The sequence below is a fragment of the Hibiscus syriacus genome, unplaced genomic scaffold, assembly GCF_006381635.1.
Source record: "Hibiscus syriacus cultivar Baekdansim isolate YM2019G1 unplaced genomic scaffold, ASM638163v2 tig00112043_pilon, whole genome shotgun sequence".
In the NCBI taxonomy this organism is placed as follows: Eukaryota; Viridiplantae; Streptophyta; class Magnoliopsida; order Malvales; family Malvaceae; genus Hibiscus; species Hibiscus syriacus.
Genome location: NW_024063241.1, coordinates 47,004 through 66,590, shown reverse-complemented (window position 1 = coordinate 66,590; position 19,587 = coordinate 47,004). Strand labels below are relative to the sequence as shown.

The 19,587-nt window shown below is 32.0% G+C and overlaps 1 protein-coding gene across 1 annotated transcript in view; it reads left to right on the top strand.

Annotated features, from left to right (window-relative positions):
• The first annotated feature begins 4,890 nt into the window (after positions 1–4,890).
• The window catches only part of LOC120174218, a 48,747-nt gene continuing 34,050 nt past the window's right edge, over positions 4,891–19,587 (top strand). The window contains exons 1-7 of the mRNA XM_039181145.1: positions 4,891–4,945; positions 5,228–8,081; positions 8,389–8,793; positions 9,695–10,099; positions 10,991–11,392; positions 11,556–11,957; positions 12,140–12,544. Coding sequence (XP_039037076.1) covers positions 5,535–8,081; positions 8,389–8,793; positions 9,695–10,099; positions 10,991–11,392; positions 11,556–11,957; positions 12,140–12,544 — 4,566 coding nt within the window. The 5' untranslated portion in view covers positions 4,891–4,945; positions 5,228–5,534. The remainder of the gene's footprint in view (positions 4,946–5,227; positions 8,082–8,388; positions 8,794–9,694; positions 10,100–10,990; positions 11,393–11,555; positions 11,958–12,139; positions 12,545–19,587) is intronic.

Below are 19,587 nucleotides of genomic sequence, written 5' to 3'. Positions count from 1 at the left end.
GACAAAAAATTCAATGTATAAAATTCAGTGATTAAGTGAAATAAGAGAAAGTAAAGTTCAATAAGTAAATTTTTAATTTATCCTAAAACTTAATCTATATTGATATTTATATTTTAAATTAACATATGACATTTTACACTAATATTTTAACTTTTTATTTAATTATAATTAAACCAACAATTCAACCAATTAAATTAATAACTTTATCGACTTTATCTTATCTTACTTAACTCAAAGCTCCCCACCAAAAGATAATTTTAATTAGGAATGAACATGAGTCGGATTTTCGGTCAACCAAATCCGACCCAAAAAATATATATATCCTCCATCCAAAACTCGATTTAACCTGAGTACATGGTGATTTCAAATTACACAAAGTTCGATCATCTTTTGAGATAAAATGTGAATCCGATTCAACCCGGAATAAATATATTTATAAAATATATTGATTTTATTCGATAAAATAAATATGTAACTGAAAAAATTATAGAGAATGTATTATTGTAATTATCCTTAAATATATAAGATATAATTACATTATTTTTCAAGTCAAGTCAAGTATTTTTTACCCTAAATATGAATCCGACTTAAATTAAATCTAATTTTTTTAAAAAAAAACTTGACCTAATAAGATTAAATCAAATAAAAATTCATCGAATTTAAATCTCATTTTAAAATTGTCAAGGCAGAAAAACCAAAAAAAAAAAAGTCCAAGTGAATTCTTTTTTGAAGGAAAATATGAAATTAGATGGGATCAAAATTTGATAAAGTTGACTTCACCCTTGGGAAGATCAAATTATTTCTGAGCCATCTGATGATTGGGCCCCCACAAGATGCACGTGCCAACCCATTTTTCTTGGCTGCATATGAGAGCCGGCTACGTTGATGTCACGTTCAATGGAATCTATCTATTCAATTTTCATAAGAAATAAATCTTGTTTAACTATTAAAAACTATAAAATATAAATATATATTTTTAAAAATTAAAATTTATTTTTTATAATTCTATTAGAAATAAGTAATGGGTTTAATGATATAATGATTGTAATAAAAAATAAACTTTAAAATTAATATTATTAAAAATAATTATAGCTTTTGAATATCAACAATAAAATAAAATAAAATAATTATTAGAATTCAAATTAAATTATTAGAACTTAGGAATAGGATGGCAACTTTTTTTCTTGAGAAAATTGATTTCAGATAGATCAAATTTATTAAAGAATAAGATGAAATTGAGTTTGATTTTAGTGTTAAATTTTTTTATTTGAATCGAGATGAATAGTATAACTTTTATTATAATTAAGGATAATTGATATAATATCTCTATAATATTTTTAATTAAGTCCCTATTTTATCAAATAAAAATATTTTTTTATATATTTATAACAAATACAATAGAATTGACTGTAAATTTTTATCTCAAAATCATAATTTAATTTTGAATTAGATAGAAAAAAATTAAACTCAAATTAAATCAAATTCAGATAAATAAAATATATTTTTTATTAAATAAAATATATTTATTAAATCTAATATGACTAATAAAAAAATGATTTAATCAGACTCGTTATGAATCCTACTTAATTTTTTTAATCAAGCTAAGGTGATTACAATGTATCATTAATTCTAAATACCCTCAATCAATTGACAATAAACGCCCAATCACCCTTACAATTGTTGGTGTTTAAACTCATGACTTCTGAGAATAACAACGATTCTCTTAACTACTTAAATATGTTGTTCGTCCTATGAATCCTACTTAATAATATTGAGAGTGGAGACACTAAAATGTAAAAAATGTAAAAATGTAAGTATTTATGAATATATAAATATATTATCTCTCATTATAATTGAACAATAAAATCGAGAAAATTAAATAATTTATCTGAACTAAAGTATATAATTTAATTCGATTTAAGTTTTTCACTTTACGGTTTGATTTTAGTTCGATGTAAATATATTATATAATTTGATTCGATTTTAGTTTCGGTTTTTTATATGAGAACTATTTGTTTCAGATCAAATCGAATTAAAATAATAAAAGAAAATAATTATCCAAAACAAATAATTTTTTATGAATTTAAATTTGTTACTTACACTCGTTTTAAGCTTCAAGTTTATTTTCTTTAGATGTTGAGTTTAAAAAAAATAGTGAACATTGAAAAACCACGTAATCAAATTAAACCTATCCGAACCAAAAACCGTGATTTTTATGTCATTCGATTCTAAATTTTAAAACCCTACAAAATATAAATTAATTCATATTTTATTGAAAAATCAAATCGAACCAAATAAATATAACCCTATCTGTCATGTTTCTGAAAATTTCCAGCAACTAATGTACAAAACCTCATTTTCTTGCCTGAAAAGATTCCCCACATTTCTTTCCGCGCTGTTTTTATTTTATTTGGCATGAAACAGTGAACTGCCCGGCCCTCATCAATACGGTTGTAAATGAGACGAGACAGATAGTAAGCTACTCGAGATCGACTCGATCAAGGCTCGATAAATATTCGGATCGAATGGACTCGACTCGAGCTCGAACTCGACTCGAGTTCTTAACGAGCCGAAACGAGCTACTCGATATTCAACTCGAAAAGTTCGTGAGCAGCTCGAAAAAATGTTATATTATAATTTTAGATTTTTTAAAATTACATTATAAAAAATTTATTAAAAATACATTATTAATAATTATAAAATTTTAAAAATATATCTATAATACAACTACCCTCAATTTTTAATTTTTTTAATTAAGCAACCCAAGTCCAATTGTTACATTGTATATTACTAAAAGAAAAATAAAAGTCCATTTAATTAAACACATGTTAGATTACACCATAAACCCTAAAACTCTAAACTATAAACCCTACACTATAAATCATAAACCCTAAACCATAAATCCAAACCCTAAACCATAAATCCAAACCCTAAGCCATAAATCTGAACCCTTGATCTGATTATGTGATAGAGCACTAAAAGAAAAATAAAATCCCATTTAATTAAGCACATGTTAGATTACACCCTAGATTATAAACTATAAACCCTAAATCCTAAACCTAAACTATAAGCCCTAAACCCTAAACCCTAAACCCTTAACCCAATTATGTGATACTGGTTAAGTTATGCACATGAAGATAACATACAAATTATGCAAAATGAAATTAATGAAATTAACAAGGGTTTATATGTAAATAAACTAATAAATCACAATTGGTCAAATCAATCAATAGGTCCATTATCAAAACAAATGGTGATCAAAACATAAAATAAAAAAAAAATTAACAACCCAAATCATAAGAAGGTAAACATTGCTTAATGACGAAATCAGAAGATTACAAATATAACAGGTTCTAAAATGCTAATACTCCATTTCTAAAACACAGGATTCGGGTCATTTATAAAACATATTTTAAAATTTTGATAATTAAGTATTCTTTTTAAATAATATGATGAGATTAAAAATTAGACTTGGTGACGAGAATAAGATGATTATGTCAGTTGTCGTAGTTCAAATATTTTTATAATATTTTTTTCTTAAAATTGTCTATTTTTAAATAAATACATTTGATTGATTGATCAAATTGTTTATATTTATTTATTTATTTTTATAGATCACGAATTTTAGATTTACATACTTTCATTTTTTTAAGAGTCTTATTCCTCTTCCTTAAGATTAGAATTATAATTCATATATATAAAGAGACCTCAAGAAATATATAGTAAGTAATTAAAATCAAATTAATTTTACACTAAGGTCAAAGGCAAATAGGCCTGAAACTCCGCCAAACGCGATTGTCAGAGTGGACGACCAACCAAAATAAACAAAGGGCTCCTCAAGTCCCATAATACACGTGTATCCAATGCAGACATTAATTGACAATGTTTTTATTTATTGCCTTTCTAAAAAGAATACCGAAAGTGACTTTTTGAACCCTAGTTACGTGTGAACAAAGGGTACCCCGGGGTTTTATTATATTAATACCTATAGTCAGATTTTCACGTGTCGACGGGTCTAAGAGGTTGATCGAGGAGAATCGGCAGATTTAATGGCGGACACGCTTTTCTTTCACGTTGGTAGAAAAAAGAAGAAGCAAAGCACATGCAACAAGACATGATTTTTAATTATTTAATATCTCAAACTTGCTCCTGAAATTTGGCGCCGCCCCATCACACATCTCACACGCCGAGATTCCCCTGTTCTAAAATCCCCCTAGACTTAAGATGCTCTAAAGCGTTGAACTTTGATCATGTGAGTTATATCCCACATCGATGATTTTTGGAGAATAAAGGGTAAAGTCGAATCTATAAAAGGGGATGGGTTTCAACAAATGAAAGTTAAATCTGTTGAGCTTGAATCAAACTTGAATCAAGCTTGAACCGAGCTCGAGTCTCGAGCTTGAATCGAGCTCTTAAAATTTTTTGAGTTTGAGTCTTTTCGAGTTCGAGTCGAGTTTTAATATTTTTTTTCGACTACGAGTCGAGCTTGAAAATTTTAAACTCGTGAGTTTTCGAGTCGAGTCGAGCTTACATATAAAGTTTTCGAGTTCGACTCAAGTTTGACAATACTCGAACTCGACTCGGCTCGTTTACACCCCTACTCATCAACACTGTCCTTTCTACATATAGTAAGCAAACATCGATCTCTATTTAAACTATGAATTTATATTATAATTACAGTAATTAATTACGATGATAAAGAGAATAAAAATAATCATATATATATAATGAAAGTAGCTGGGGAATAAAAATTTATATATAATGAAATTTTTGTCTGGACTTATTATCAAATGATGAAGGGTATAATGGTCTTTTAGTAGGAAATGAATTTAAAATTCTTTTTTAAGGTATTTAAGCATGTGAGGAACTAGAGATAAGGGAAAAGAAAAGTCTAGAGAGTGTCTTCATCTTATCCTTCCTTTCTACCGTGAAAACCATTGCTAAGGTAAGAGATTTTAAAGTTGTTTGTTTCTTGCATTTTTGAGTTGGGTTTTAGTTCTTGGGTGGTATAGAAACTTAAAGATGAATAGAAACTAAGAGATTGGTGAATTAATTATAAATTGGTAAAATGAGTTTTCAAGGGATTTGATTAGATTGATTAATATTTGGATTTTTAAAGGTATATTTTGATTTGTCAATTGTCTATTTAAGGTATTTGAAGTATTAGAAAGGTATATTTTTAAAGGTATATTTTTAAAGGTGTTTTGTCATTTGGCTTATTCCATAGTTGTCTTTCTCATCTAAGCTTAAAGAAGAAGAAAAAATGGAATCTATTGTAAGCAGTGCTTCCAGTACAGTTGCCGAATACACGTTTGGTGTCATCAAACGTGGGATTGGGTACATAATATATGTTGACAGCAATGTCCAGGATCTGAAGGAGCAAGTTGGAAAGCTGGAAGATGCTCGAGAAAGAGTGCAGCATTCTGTCGATCGGGCCATAAGGAATGCAGAGAAGATTGAAGCGGATGTCCATAAATGGTTGGCCAACGTTAATAATAAGTTGACTGAAAACGTTGAGGAGAAATTGAAGGAAGATGAGGAGAAAGCAAAAGAAGAAATGTTTCTTTGCTCTGTGTCCGAATGTCAAGTCTCGCTACCTAGTCAGCAAGAAAGCGGTGGACGAGGCGCATGCTATCAGTGAACTCCTGGAACAAGGGAAATTCGACAAAGTTTCGTATTCTCCTCCTATAGAGGGGATAGTGACCAAAGGTTACAAGGCCTTTGAATCGAGAACAACAACCTTGAAGGGGATTATGGAGGCCTTAAAGGAATCAAGTGTTCGAATTGTTGGAATATACGGGATGGCTGGCGTAGGCAAGACCACGCTTGCCAAAGAAGAAGTTGCTGCCAGAGTAAAGGAGGAGCACTTGTTCGACGAATTTGCAATGACCACTGTCACTCATAATCCAGACATAAGAAAAATTCAAGGAGAAATTGGTGACATGTTAGGCCTGCATTATGAGAAGGAGACTGTTAGCGGAAGAGCAATGGAGCTACGCGAGCGGTTGAAGACCAACAAAAGGATCCTCATAGTTTTGGATGACCTATGGCAGAAACTTGACCTCGAAGAGGTTGGTATCTCGTTTGAGGATCAAGCTGCTAAAGGATCTTCCATCGCAGGATGCAAAATACTGTTGACTTCCAGAAGATTTGACGTGCTTTGCATCATGCGTGCTGAGAAGAGTTTCAAAGTTGAAATTTTATCACAAGAAGAATCGATGATTCTTTTTGCAAAAACAGTGGGTGACATATCTGGTGATTATGAATGCAGAGCGAATGAATTGGTGAAAAAATGTGAAGGGTTGCCTGTCGCTATCTTAGCAATTGCAAATGCTTTGAAAGGTAAGGATCTCACGTCTTGGGATGATGCCTTGCTGCAGCTACGACGGTCAAATCCATCAAACATAGAGGGGATGCAAAAAAATGTATATTCTACCATCGAGTTGAGTTACAAATGGCTGAGAAATGAGGAAGCACAATCTTTGTTCCTGATATGCGGCCTGCATCCTCAGAGTTTTGATATCCCTGTCTTTGATTTGCTGCAATATAGCTTTGGTCTAGATCTTTTGGAAGGCATCTACACGATGGAAGAAGCAAGAAAAAGGATAGATGCACTAGTTCATAAGCTCAAAGATTCTAGCTTACTACTTGAGGGAAAAGGTTACGAATGGGTGAAAATGCATGATCTTATACGCGATGTTTCCATTTCAATTGCATCAAAAAACAAGGGAATGTGGGTCATAAGGGATGCAAATCATCTGAAGGAATTGTTGAAGAAGGGGAATCTCAATGGTTGCACAGCTATCTCGTTGCCACACAGCAACATGGCTGACCTTTCTGATGTGGACTGTTCGAATTTGGAGTTACTCATGTTGCTGAATAAAGATCCATCTTTCAGAGTCTCGGAAACTTTTTTCAAAGATATGTATAAGCTGAAGGTGTTAAGCGTAACTGGTATGAGTTTTCCATATTCTCTGCCTTCATCTTTTCGTTCATTAACGAACCTTCAAACTTTGCGTTTATGTGAATGCGAGTTGTCTGAGATAGCCATCGTAGAGAAGCTGAAGAAATTAGATATGCTCAGCTTTCAAGGTTCCACCATTACGGAATTGCCAATAGAGATTGCACAATTGACCCAACTAAAGTTATTAGATTTGAGTGAATGTTCTAAACTTGAAGTCATCCCAGAAAATGTCCTAGCAAAATTGTATAGATTAGAAGAGCTACGTGCTGGCAATAGCTTTCGTGAATGGAATGTTGGAGGTAATGCTCGACTTGAAGAGTTGAATAACTTATCTTCTTTGTCAGCATTGGATGTATCCATTCCGGATGCCAGAATTATGCCAAAAGAAGACTTGTTCTTGAGAAAGTTGGAAAGATACAAGATTGTTATAGGAGAATTTCATGAGCGTTCCATTTTCATTACTAAGAGTAAAGCTTCAAAAGCGTTGCAACTTGAGTTAGACATTGGCGACGGCTTAGATAAAGGGATGGAAATGTTGATAAAACATGCTGAAGAGTTACGCATAGAGGGATTGAAAGGTGCCAAGGATATGTCTTTTGAGTTATTAGATACGGACGGTTTTCCGCATCTCAAGTATCTTACTATTAGAGAGCAAGGGTCCTCGGAGATTAATTGGATCATTAACTCCATGTCCATGAGATTGGCTCCGCGTAAAGTATTCCCTGCTTTAGAGACAATGGTTCTCTATGGTCTGTGTAATCTGGATAAGATATGCCATGGTAAATTCATCAAAACAGAGTCACTTAGCCACCTAACAACCGTAACAATTCACAGTTGTGATAGACTGAAGAACCTGTTTCCGTTCTCCATAGCCAGAAATTTCAACCAACTGCAACAAATAACTGTAGATGATTGCGAGAACATCACAGAGATTGTTGCAGGGGAACGGAAGGAAGACAATGACGAGAATGACACCCTAGAGTTTTGTTGCTTAAAATCTTTGCAACTGATCAATTTGCCAAATTTCAAAAGCTTTTATCCCCAGGTGACAACAGCTTCCTCTTCATCCAACCATAATAATACAGAATCTAAACCCATTCCGCTCTTCAACCCAAAGGTATTCATTATACTCATAATTTCTGGGTTTTTTACAATTTACATGAGAATCGTGGCTTTGGTTTTAAATGTTTGCCTTAACATTGGCTTCAGATATATTGGTTGGAAAGAATGAGTTGCACACAACTGAGCTGAACAATTTATGTACTTAATTTGTTGCTGCCAAAAATATTTAAATAACGTAAAAGAATCTTGGATATTTCAATGATAGCAAAAACTAGTACTTAATATTTTAATTAAAGAAAAATTGATATAAATAATTATCGCTTTCAGTGATAATACAGAAATAAATATATTTTCATTTGCAGGTTTCATGTCCTGCCTTGGAGACGTTGAAAGTGGAGGGGTGCCATAAGTTGAAGAGTGTGTTTACTTCATCTATTGTTAAAAGCTTTGTTCAACTCGAAGATCTTGTAGTTTCTGATTGCGATGAAATGGAAGAGGTGATACAAGGAATATTAGGAGGAGAAGAAAGGATTAGTAGCTGCATAAGTCTGTTTCCTAAACTCGACTCCTTGGATCTCGTCGACCTTCCCAAACTCAGAAGGTTTTGTAGTGGAACTGATATTTCGATTGAATTTACCTCTCTAAGGTATTTACGTATAAGGGGATGTCGTGGTTTGAGCACTTTTCATTTGAATAGTACAAATGTTGTTGGAAAGAGCAGCGGTAACATCTCACTTGATCAGCCACAACATCTCTTCGATGAAAAGGTATGTATTAATATCCAATCTTAGTTAAATCTCATCTATCTAATTATGGTGATAAGTATTTATTATAAATATTATTATTTTTGAAAATTTAAAACGATTAATATGACAATTTAATCTTTCAAATTTAAATTTTATTTTTAGTGAGAGTCTAAGAAAAAAATGTAAAAAAGAACTATAACTTTTAATAGATGTTGAGTTTTTTAAAGTGATAATTTGAATGAGCGAACAACAATTTACAATTATAAATGATTAATAATTTAGAAATAAAATTATAGCAAATGAATATATAATAAAATAATTTTACATTAGTGGATACAACGACTATTAAACATTAAATTTTAAAATAGTTGTTTAAATTGTTGCAATAGTATATTATTTAAGATGGTAACTCATAATTAAGGTGCAATAGTATATTTAAGATGGTAACATTTAGAAGATTCTTGTTATACAAATTTTCTTTGTTATTAAATAATTAATCTTATAAATAGTCAATACAATTTAGTGTTTTGGATGTGTGGGTTAGAGTGTGCAAATAATAAACATCCAAACATTGAATGTTTTGTAGCAAGTTATTGTAATTGTTAATTCACAATCTTATCAACATGTATGTTTCATAATTCTAAATTAAAACCTTCAGATATATTGTGGCTTTGGTTTTAAATGTTTGCCTTAGCATTGGCTTCAGATATATTGGTTGGAAAGAATGAGTAGCACACGATTGAGCTGAACAATTTATGTACTTAATTTGTTGCTGTCAAAAATATTTAAATAACGTAAAAGAATTTTGTATATTTCAATGATAGCAAAAACTAGTACTTAATATTTTAATTAAAGAAAAAATTGATATAAATAATTATCGATTTCAGTGATAGTACAGAAATAAATATATTTTTCTTTGCAGGTTTCATGTCCTGCCTTGGAGACGATGAGAGTGAAGGAATGCCATAAGTTGAAGTATGTATTTATTTCATCTATGGTTAAAAGCTTTGTTCAACTCAAAACACTTGAAGTTTTTTATTGTGATGAACTGGAAGAGGTGATACAAGGAATATTAGGAGAAGAAGAAAGGATTAGCAGCTGCATAAGTCTGTTTCCTAAGCTCGACTCCTTGGAGCTCAAATATCTTCCCAAACTCGGAAGGTTTTGCAGTGGAACTGATATTTCGATTGAATTTACCTCTCTAAGGTATTTATATATATGGAGATGTCATGGTTTGAGCACTTTTCATTTGAATAGTACAAATGTTGTTGGAAAGAGCAGCAGTAACATCTCACTTGATCAGTCACAACATCTCTTCCATGAAAAGGTATGTATTAATATCCAATCTTAGTTAAATCTCATCTATCTAATTATGGTGATCAGTATTTATTATCAATATGAAAATTTAAAACGATCAATATGATAATTTAATCTTTCAAATTTAAATTTTATTTTTGGTGAGAATCTAAGAAAAAAAGGTAAAAAAGAAGTATGACTTTTAATAGATGTTCAATTTTTTAAAGTGATAATTTGAATGAGACAATTTAAAAACTCAAAAGTGAGCGAACAACAATTTACAATCATAAATGATTAATAATTTATGAATAAAATTATAGCATATGAATATATAATAAAATAATTTTACATTAGTGGATATAATAAAATAGTTGTTTAAATTGTTGCAATTTAATATGGTAACTCATAATTAAGTTGCAATAGTATATTTAAGATGGTAACATTTAGAAGATTCTTGTTATACAATTTTTCTTTGTTATTAAATAATTAATCTTATAAATAGTCAATACAATTTAGTGTTTTGTATGTGTGGGTTAGAGTGTGCAAATAATAAACATCCAAACATTGAATGTTTTGTAGCAAGTTATTGTAATTATTACTTACATTTTAATTCACAATCTTATCAACGTGTATGTTTAATAATTCTAAATTAAAACCTTCAGATATATTGTGGCTTTGGTTTTAAATGTTTGCCTTAACATTGGCTTCAGATATATTGGTTGGAAAGAATGAGTAGCACACGATTGAGCTGAACAATTTATGTACTTAATTTGTTGCTGCCAAAAATATTTAAATAACGTAAAAGAATCTTGGATATTTCAATGATAGTAAAAACTAATACATATTTTAATTAAAGAAAATTGATATAAATAATTATCGTTTTCAGTGATAATATAGAAATAAATATATTTTTCATTTGCAGGTTTCATGTCCTGCCTTAGAGACGTTGAGAGTGGAGAAATGCCATAAGTTGAAGTGTGTGTTTAGTTCATCTACGGTTAAAAGCTTTGTTCAACTCAAAGAACTTGATGTTACTTATTGTGATGAACTACAAGAGGTAATACAAGGAGTATTAGGAGAAGAAAGGATTAGCAGCTTCATAAGTCTGTTTCCTAAGCTCATCTACTTGCGGCTCGTTCAACTTCCCAAACTCAGAATGTTTTGCAGTGGAACTGATATTTCGATTGAATTTACCTCGCTAAGGTATTTATATATATGGAGTTGTCGTGGTTTGAGCACTTTCCATTTGAATAGTACAAATATTGTTGGAAAGAGTAGCGGTAACATCTCACTTGATCAGCCACAACATCTCTTTAATGAAAAGGTATGTATTAAAATCCAATCTTGGATATTTAAATAACGTAAAAGAATCTTGGATATTTCAATGATAGTAAAAAATAGTACTTAATATTTTAATTAAAAAAATTGATATAAATAAGTATCGTTTTCAGTGATAATACAGAAATAAATATATTTTTCATTTGCAGGTTTTATGTCCTGCCTTGGAGATTTTGAAAGTGTTGGAATTGCATAAGTTGAAGTATGTATTTATTTCATCTACGGTTAAAAGCTTTGTTCAACTCAAAGAACTTGAAGTTTCTTTTTGTGATGAACTGGAAGAGGTAATACAAGGAGTATTAGGAGAAGAAAGGATTAGCAGCTTCATAAGTCTGTTTCCTAAACTCGGCTCCTTAGGTCTCAATAAACTTCCCAAGCTCAAAAGGTTTTGCAGTGGAACTGATATTTCGATTGAATTTACCTCTCTAAGGTATTTACGTATATGGGACTGTAGTGGTTTGAGCACTTTCCATTTGAATAGTACAGATGTTGTTGGAAAGAGCAGTGGTAACATCTCACTTGATCAGCCACAACATCTCTTCCATGAAAAGGTATGTATTAATATCCAATCTTAGTTAAATCTCTTCTATCTAATTATGGTGATCGGTATTTATTATAAATATTATTATTTTTGAAAATTTAAAACGACTAATATGATAATTAAGGAAAAATTGATATAAATAATTATCGATTTCAGTGATCATACAGAAATAAATTTATTTTTCATTTGCAGGTTTCATGTCCTGCCTTGGAGACGTTGAGAGTGATGGGATGCCATAAGTTGAAGTGTGTGTTTAGTTCATCTATGGTTAAAAGCTTTGTTCAACTCAAAGAACTTGTAGTTTCTGATTGTGTTGAAATGGAAGAGGCAATACAAGGAGTATTAGGAGAAGAAGAAAGGATTAGCAGCTGCATAAGTCTGTTTCCTAAACTTGATTCCTTGAACCTCGACAAACTTCCCAAACTCAGAAGGTTTTGCAGTGGAACTGATATTTCGATTGAATTTACCTCTCTAAAAAAATTAGATATACGACAATGTCGTGGTTTGGACATTTTTCATTGGAATAGTACAAATGTTGCTGGAAAGAGCAGCGGTAACATCTCACTTGATCAGCCACAACATCTCTTCCATGAAAAGGTATGTATTAATATCCAATCTTAGTTAAATCTCATCTATCTAATTATGGTGATCAATATTTATTATAAATATTATTATTTTTGAAAATTTAAAACGATTAATATGATAATTTAATCTTGGGTGTTTACATGAAAGCAAAAATTAGTACTTGAATATTTAATCAAATAAGAATATTAATTAAAAGTTGCTATAAATAATTATTGGTTTCAGTGATAATACAACATAAAAATATTTCAGAAATAAGATTTGAATCAGAATCTCAATTCCAAGACGGCAAACAGTGATGTATGAAGACTCATTCTTGACTCTTGGTTTAATTTATTTTTCCCTATCTAATCTTAATTTAATTTTTATTGGCAGATTTCATGTCCTGTCTTGGAGGAGTTGTTCTTGTGGAATTGTGATAAGTTGAAGTGTGTGTTTACTTCATCTACAGTTAAAAGCTTTGTCCAGCTCAAAACACTTGAAATTTATCGATGTGATGAAATGGAAGAGGTAATACAAGGTGGGGATGATGACGACGACGACGAAATCAGTTTCCCCCAACTCAACATTTTGGAACTTAAACATCTACCAAAACTGGAGAGTTTCTGCTCATCAGAGAATTATAACTTTGGGTTTCCATCCTTACAAACTGTACTTGTGTATGAATGCCCAGAGATGAAGACGTTCTCTCGAGGACACTCAAACACCCCAATGTTACATAAAGTTACACTAAATTTGTCGCTAGATGAAGGGCCTTGGGAAGGCAACCTTAATCACACCATACAACAGCTCTTCCGAGAAAAGGTAAATTTATATTTTCCAAATATCCTTATCAATAATTGGTTCTTCATTTCACTCTAAACTCTGTTGTGAAAGCAAAACCAAAGAATTACAATGAGAAGAACGACTTCTAAGGTTCTATTTAATGGATATAAAAGAATAATGATGATAGAAATATATTTGTTTATATTGGAAGATGCTATGATATATTATTTGATAAATTATATTTACTTCTTCTCACTTATTAATCATTACAGATGGCTTTCGAGTAATGAATCAGTGTTTGAAGGTGAATCGATGGAGTGTTAAAAGGTGATCCCTTCACTAGATTAAAGCTTATGACGATGGGATTGTTTTATAGTAGCCAGTGTGTGGTAAAACTAGAGATTTTCTTTTCTTGTCAGATGTCAGGTTAAACAATCTATTTCAGGTCTGCTTTGTTTTCGTGTGCTGATCCTGGTGTAATGGATACAAAATATTGCTAAGTTCAAGCAATGAAGATGGCCATGGAGGGTTTCTTACAACCGGAATGAAACAATCAAGTTTGCTTGATTATTGTATTCAATTTGGTTATGACAATCATGTAGTGTTTGAAATATTGTTGGTGTAAATATCATTTGAAATACATACTAGACCAATAATTTTAAGGGTAAACTACTACTTAAATTATCAGTTTTAGTACACAAACTTTCGTTTTCTTTTAAAATTATGCATAACATTTAGTTTTTGTTTCATTTTAATATCCATCCGTTAAAAATTGCCGTGCTTAAGGGCTAAAATACCCTTTCTCATATTCTTCTCCCAGTTAGCTTGTTGTTGTGAAGGAAAACAATCATCTTCTTCGAATTGGCGACAAAAGCTCACAGAGTTCAATTCCTCTTCTGACTTCAAAAACCACATTATTCGTTATCTGCTTTATTTCTTTCCATGTATATCTCTTTGTTCTTATCTGATGCCCTTTTTAAAGGTTGAAACTTTTTGGCATTAGCCCTCACAATCTTTGAGGACTCGCAGCAAACAATGGCCAGTTGGGTTTTGTCAGAATACGGCTTAAGACCCTTCCCTATAATCATATTCTATTCAAAACCCCTACCTTCAATTCCTTCAAACACCAACAACAATGGCCTAAAGGTCAGAACTTTACCTGGTTCTTCTCCATTCAAGGTCTCCACTTGGTGTAGAAAGAGGAGCTTTGTGGGTTCTTTGAATGTGAGTGCTCATTTGAAGGTTGTTGAGACCATTAATGGGGTTGAAGAAGAAGAAGATGATGGTGGATTTGATCTTGTTGTGCCGCCTCTTTTCAACCTGGCCGACATTGATGTTTTTGATTTTTTCCTTCAATTTGGACATTGATTTATGTGTTTTTGGTTTTGTTGTTTTTTCCTCTTTTCAATGGACATAGTAGTTTCTCCAACAACATGGCATTAAACAGTGTTACTGGTCATCCTCTTCATTCTTCTTGTCCCATACCATGGATGGTTAGTCATTAGTGCTTTGAATACTCTTAATCTGGTCCCATATGAATGAATCTGATGATAATTTTGACTATATTTATGTGTTTACTACCATGTCTAGAGAACTGGTCCCATATGAATGAATCTGATGACAATTTTGACTATATTTATGTGTTTACTACCATGTCTATATTTAGCTGAATTGGCATTTTGACAACTTATTTGATGGATTTGTTGTGGGATAAGAACAATTAACTTCAAATGATTGAATATTTCAAATTTAGAGAAGCAATAGCTGTAGTAATATAGAACAGAAAAAGTAGAACCTGCTTGTGATGCAAACTATTTTATATCATAGAAATGGTTGTTTCGGGGCAATATAATTTTAATTGGGTGATCTTTGGGTCTCTTTGAGATTGTACATAGATGTGGCTATGTGATATTTCTCCATGTATTAAGTTTAAGCTTTTGTAAGTTCCAATCATTGATAACTTGCATTAAATCCAATCAGATGTTTATTTTGAGTTCTTAATGCAGATTTCTAATTGGATTGAATTATTAAATTGAAAGCTTCAGATCGTATTGATTTTAATGTTAAACAAGATTTACAGACAGATGTAACGTGAGGATGTTTTAGAGTTTCTTATTTACATTTATGCAATTGCCTTTTACTTTGACAAAAAATTGGGATGGTCAAGCTATTTCGGATTCATTGTAAATTAGAATTTCACTGCAATAACATTGTTGTTCAGTTATAGGCTCATACCCATTTAGGTGTATTGTGGTTTGTTTTTGAATATGTTTCTACATAAATAAATATGTTGACTAGGGATATTTGTGGTTTGCATTAAGAGAGACATATTGATAGTTGATTGATCACAGGTGAACAGTGTGAAGATCATCCCAGAGTTTCCCAGAACTGCATCTAACAAATTGCTTAGGAGAGTCTTGAGGGACTAAATACAACATGAACTGTCTGTCAAAAGCAGGATGTGAAGGCTGGTAACTTCAGCAATGCTTCAAGAATCATACATATTATACCCACCGGAATGCTGAAAATTGGATTTTATCTGCGAAAATTGAACTCAACATTTTATCAAATAATAGTGAACTGATCGGCGGTTTTCGGAAATACCGGTTCCGAACGGAACTAGCTGTGTGATTCAATTTCTTATTGCCCCTAAATTGTTATCCTGAACTCTAAAAAATAAAATCCTATTTAGACTACTTTAGATTTCTAAACTTTTAATATTTTCAGAATATTATCGATCATAATTTGTATGTTATTGAATTAGATTCATGTGTTTTGTTCACTCTAAATTAAATCGAAAATTAGTGGTCCAAAAGGTAACATATAATCTGAAATAGAACAAAAAAATTGGACAAAAAATGTTTGAATTGGTTTTAATGGCTAAATGGTCAACATTGACATAATCTTTCAAACGGTTGAATAATATTGTCATCGTATGTCACACTCTACCCCATAATTTTTCACTAGGAAAAAAATATATCTAATAGCACTATAGATAAAATAATAAGCACTATAAATAAAATAATAAACACTATAAATATTATAATAGCACTAAAAATAAAAAAAATATTTAGTGGTAGACAATGGCCTATCCACCATCACATGTGGTATATTTTTTATTCAAAACATTAGATGGTGGTTTAGTTTTATATTAGGATATAACCATTAATTCTGCAATAATACCCTCCCCGTGCAGTGAACCAAAACTGAAAATTTTTCATTAAGCTCGCCCTTGACACATTTAGGCCTGCCTCCTTCGATCGGTGGGTGGAGTATCGTCGTGTCCTTCAGTCTCAACAGCGACCATCGGTCCAACCCCGACTAGCCCAGTTCCAAAATCTGTCACAGATAGACTGAATCGAGAAGGGAAATCGACACTTAAAACCCCGATCGTCGTTTTAAGTTTTGTCGATTCCGGCCATTCCAACAACTGTCTTGTTTCGTCCATCCGCCGTAGGTAAAGTCAGATCGTTTAATTTGGATAATATTTCAGTGTTTAGATTGAAAACATATTATAATGGGTGTTGGTTTAGATTTTTGATAAATAGTTTTAAAAAGGTGCTATTTTTGTAATTAATTTTAAAAATGTGCTATTTTTGTAATTAATTTTAAAAGAGTGCTATTTTTTGTAATTATTGTTAAAATGGTGATATTTTGGTAATTATTGTTAAAACGGTGATATTTTGGTAATTATTGTTAAAACGGTGATATTTTGGTAATTATTGTTAAAACGGTGATATTTTGGTAATTATTGTTAAAACGGTGATATTTTGGTAATTATTGTTAAAACGGTGATATTTTGGTAATTCTTGTTAAAACGGTGATATTTTGGTAATTATTTTTAAAACAATGATATTTTGAGAATTATTTCGAAAAAGTGATATTTTGGGAATTATTTCAAAAAATGTGATATTTTGGAAATTATTTCAAAAAAGTGATAGTTTGGGAATTATTTCGAAAAAGTGTAATTTTCGTATTAGTTGACTGTGGACTTTTGAGAACTTTTGACCAAAACTTTGACCGGCTTTAACCGGCTAGTAAACGACCGTTGACTTTTTCCGGGTATACCTATTTTGACATTTTTCGACGTCCCGAATTCGTTTCCGAAGTCCGTTTTGCCAAATTTGAACCCGAAGGCCTCCAAATCGTCATTCAAAGTGGTTGACTTTGACTTTGACCAAGAATTCGAATTTTTGAAAGGTCATATTTTATGTTTTTCGACGTCCTGATTCCGATTCCATAATCGGTTTAGTCAAATTCAAACGCTAAAGCCTCCAACTTGATAGTCAAACCTGAAAAGTGCATATGTACTTAAGAGTTTTAGCTTTGAATGATTAAGTAAAACTTGAGACTGATAAATGATTATTGTTTGAAGGTACAAGAGACTATCCTGATCGCTCGACAGCTCGACCCAGCTCCTCTATATCAGTTAAACCACGTGTGCCAGTATTCACCCGTATGACTCGTAACTTTTATGATTTCAAAAATTAGTTATGTTATCCATTAGTAATATAATGTTATTATGTATTAGGTTCGAAAACTGTAGCAGAGCGTAACGAGGCCAGCAATCACTAGACCTAATATTTGAACCTAATATCGAGGTGTGTTCCCTAAGTACTATTTAATTGTTTTATCTGTTTTGAAATATGGTACATTAAAAGCTATGATTTACTGTTTATTGATGGTTTATGGACAATGACTGATATATGATAACAGTGTTTACTAATTTATGGAAATTATGCTTAGTGCATAAATAGTATTTTTGAAATACTGATTTTGGGTTGGATTGAATTATGGAGGTATAGCTCTGATCAAGCTGGTAAACCTTACGGACTTAATGGACTCTTGGGTAGGCTCACGAGCCCCAAGATGCTCTATTAGGTTGGCCCTCTTTGCTGTGTGCTTAGGGTAAGCCCTATAGATTTACGGACTTAAGGATACAGGCCCCAAAGCCTATCCTTAGGTTGTCTTCCTTTTTGTTGTGTGCTTAAGGAAAACCCTATTGGACGCAGTTCTGGGGAACTGCGGATGGTGTACAGGAGAAGGGTTTTATACTACGAGTTTTAAAAGTTAAATTTTATAATGATTTTATGAACCATTACTCGTTTATTGTACCTACTATGATTTTATTGTACTATTGGGACACACTGAGCCTAGCTCACTTTTCGAAAATATTTTCCCCCTTCCAGATACTGTTGGTTAGATACCCTGGATCAAGCACTTGAAGGATAACATATATCTTGAAGTACATATAGTTGTAATGTTTTTATATTTCAAGTTGACTTTATTTTGGTAACATGGACCTTTATTTGAAGTATTTGTTTCATAAATGAACATTGTTTCCGCTACTGATATTTGGTTTATGGTGATCCAATTTTTACGCATGTTTTAAAAATTAATTTTTTAACTATTTAGTTTTATATTCATGAGTTAGGTTTTATCATAATTTATTATATCCTTTTATAAATGTATTTATAATGTGATTTTACATTGATCGAATAAGGGTTTTGGAAAATGTCTTTAAAAATCATGGATGTAATCCGCTAGTCTTAGTCGAAATGCATAGGCTGGGTCTAGGGGGTTACATTTAATTGGTATCAGAGCTTTTGGTTTTTAAACCTCGGACTGTGTATGAGTCCAAATTAAAAATACGGCTTTGAAATATTTTACAAAACAAATTATTAAGGCCATGTCACAAAGTTTTTATGATTTAAATTGTGTTAGAGACTCCAAGTGCTTATCTAACCCTAGGTTTCATCTTCTGTAGTAAACACGAGATCCACCAAAATGAGTACTAGACGTGGACGTCGAACTAGTCGTGGGCGAGGTCGAGTGGCTAGATTCGCAGACCCAATCGATGAGATTCGTGTAGATCCCTCACCTCCGACAGGTGATCCTGCTCCTACGACCCCGACAAATCTGCCTCCTACCGCTGGTATTAGCATGACTACACATCATAGGAGCGACAAATACTGAGCCCGAGTCTACCGGAGTTGCTTTGGATGAGAATTTTGGCAGACAATTTCTACAGTTGATACATGGAGCGGTAAGAGCTGTTGGTGTTGTTTCCGAGGTTCCTATTTCACAGACTCTGATTGCTAATGGAGTTAGAACTTTTGGGGGACAGATTGGTGGAGCTCCTACTGAAGCGGAAGATTGGCTCTAGGATACTGAGAGATGCATGGATCAGTTGGGTTTAGACCCAACTAAGAGATATCTGGGTGCAGTTGCGATGTTAGATGACAATGCCCACACCTGGTGAGAGTCAGTGGTCAGTAGTGTTTCGGCTGATT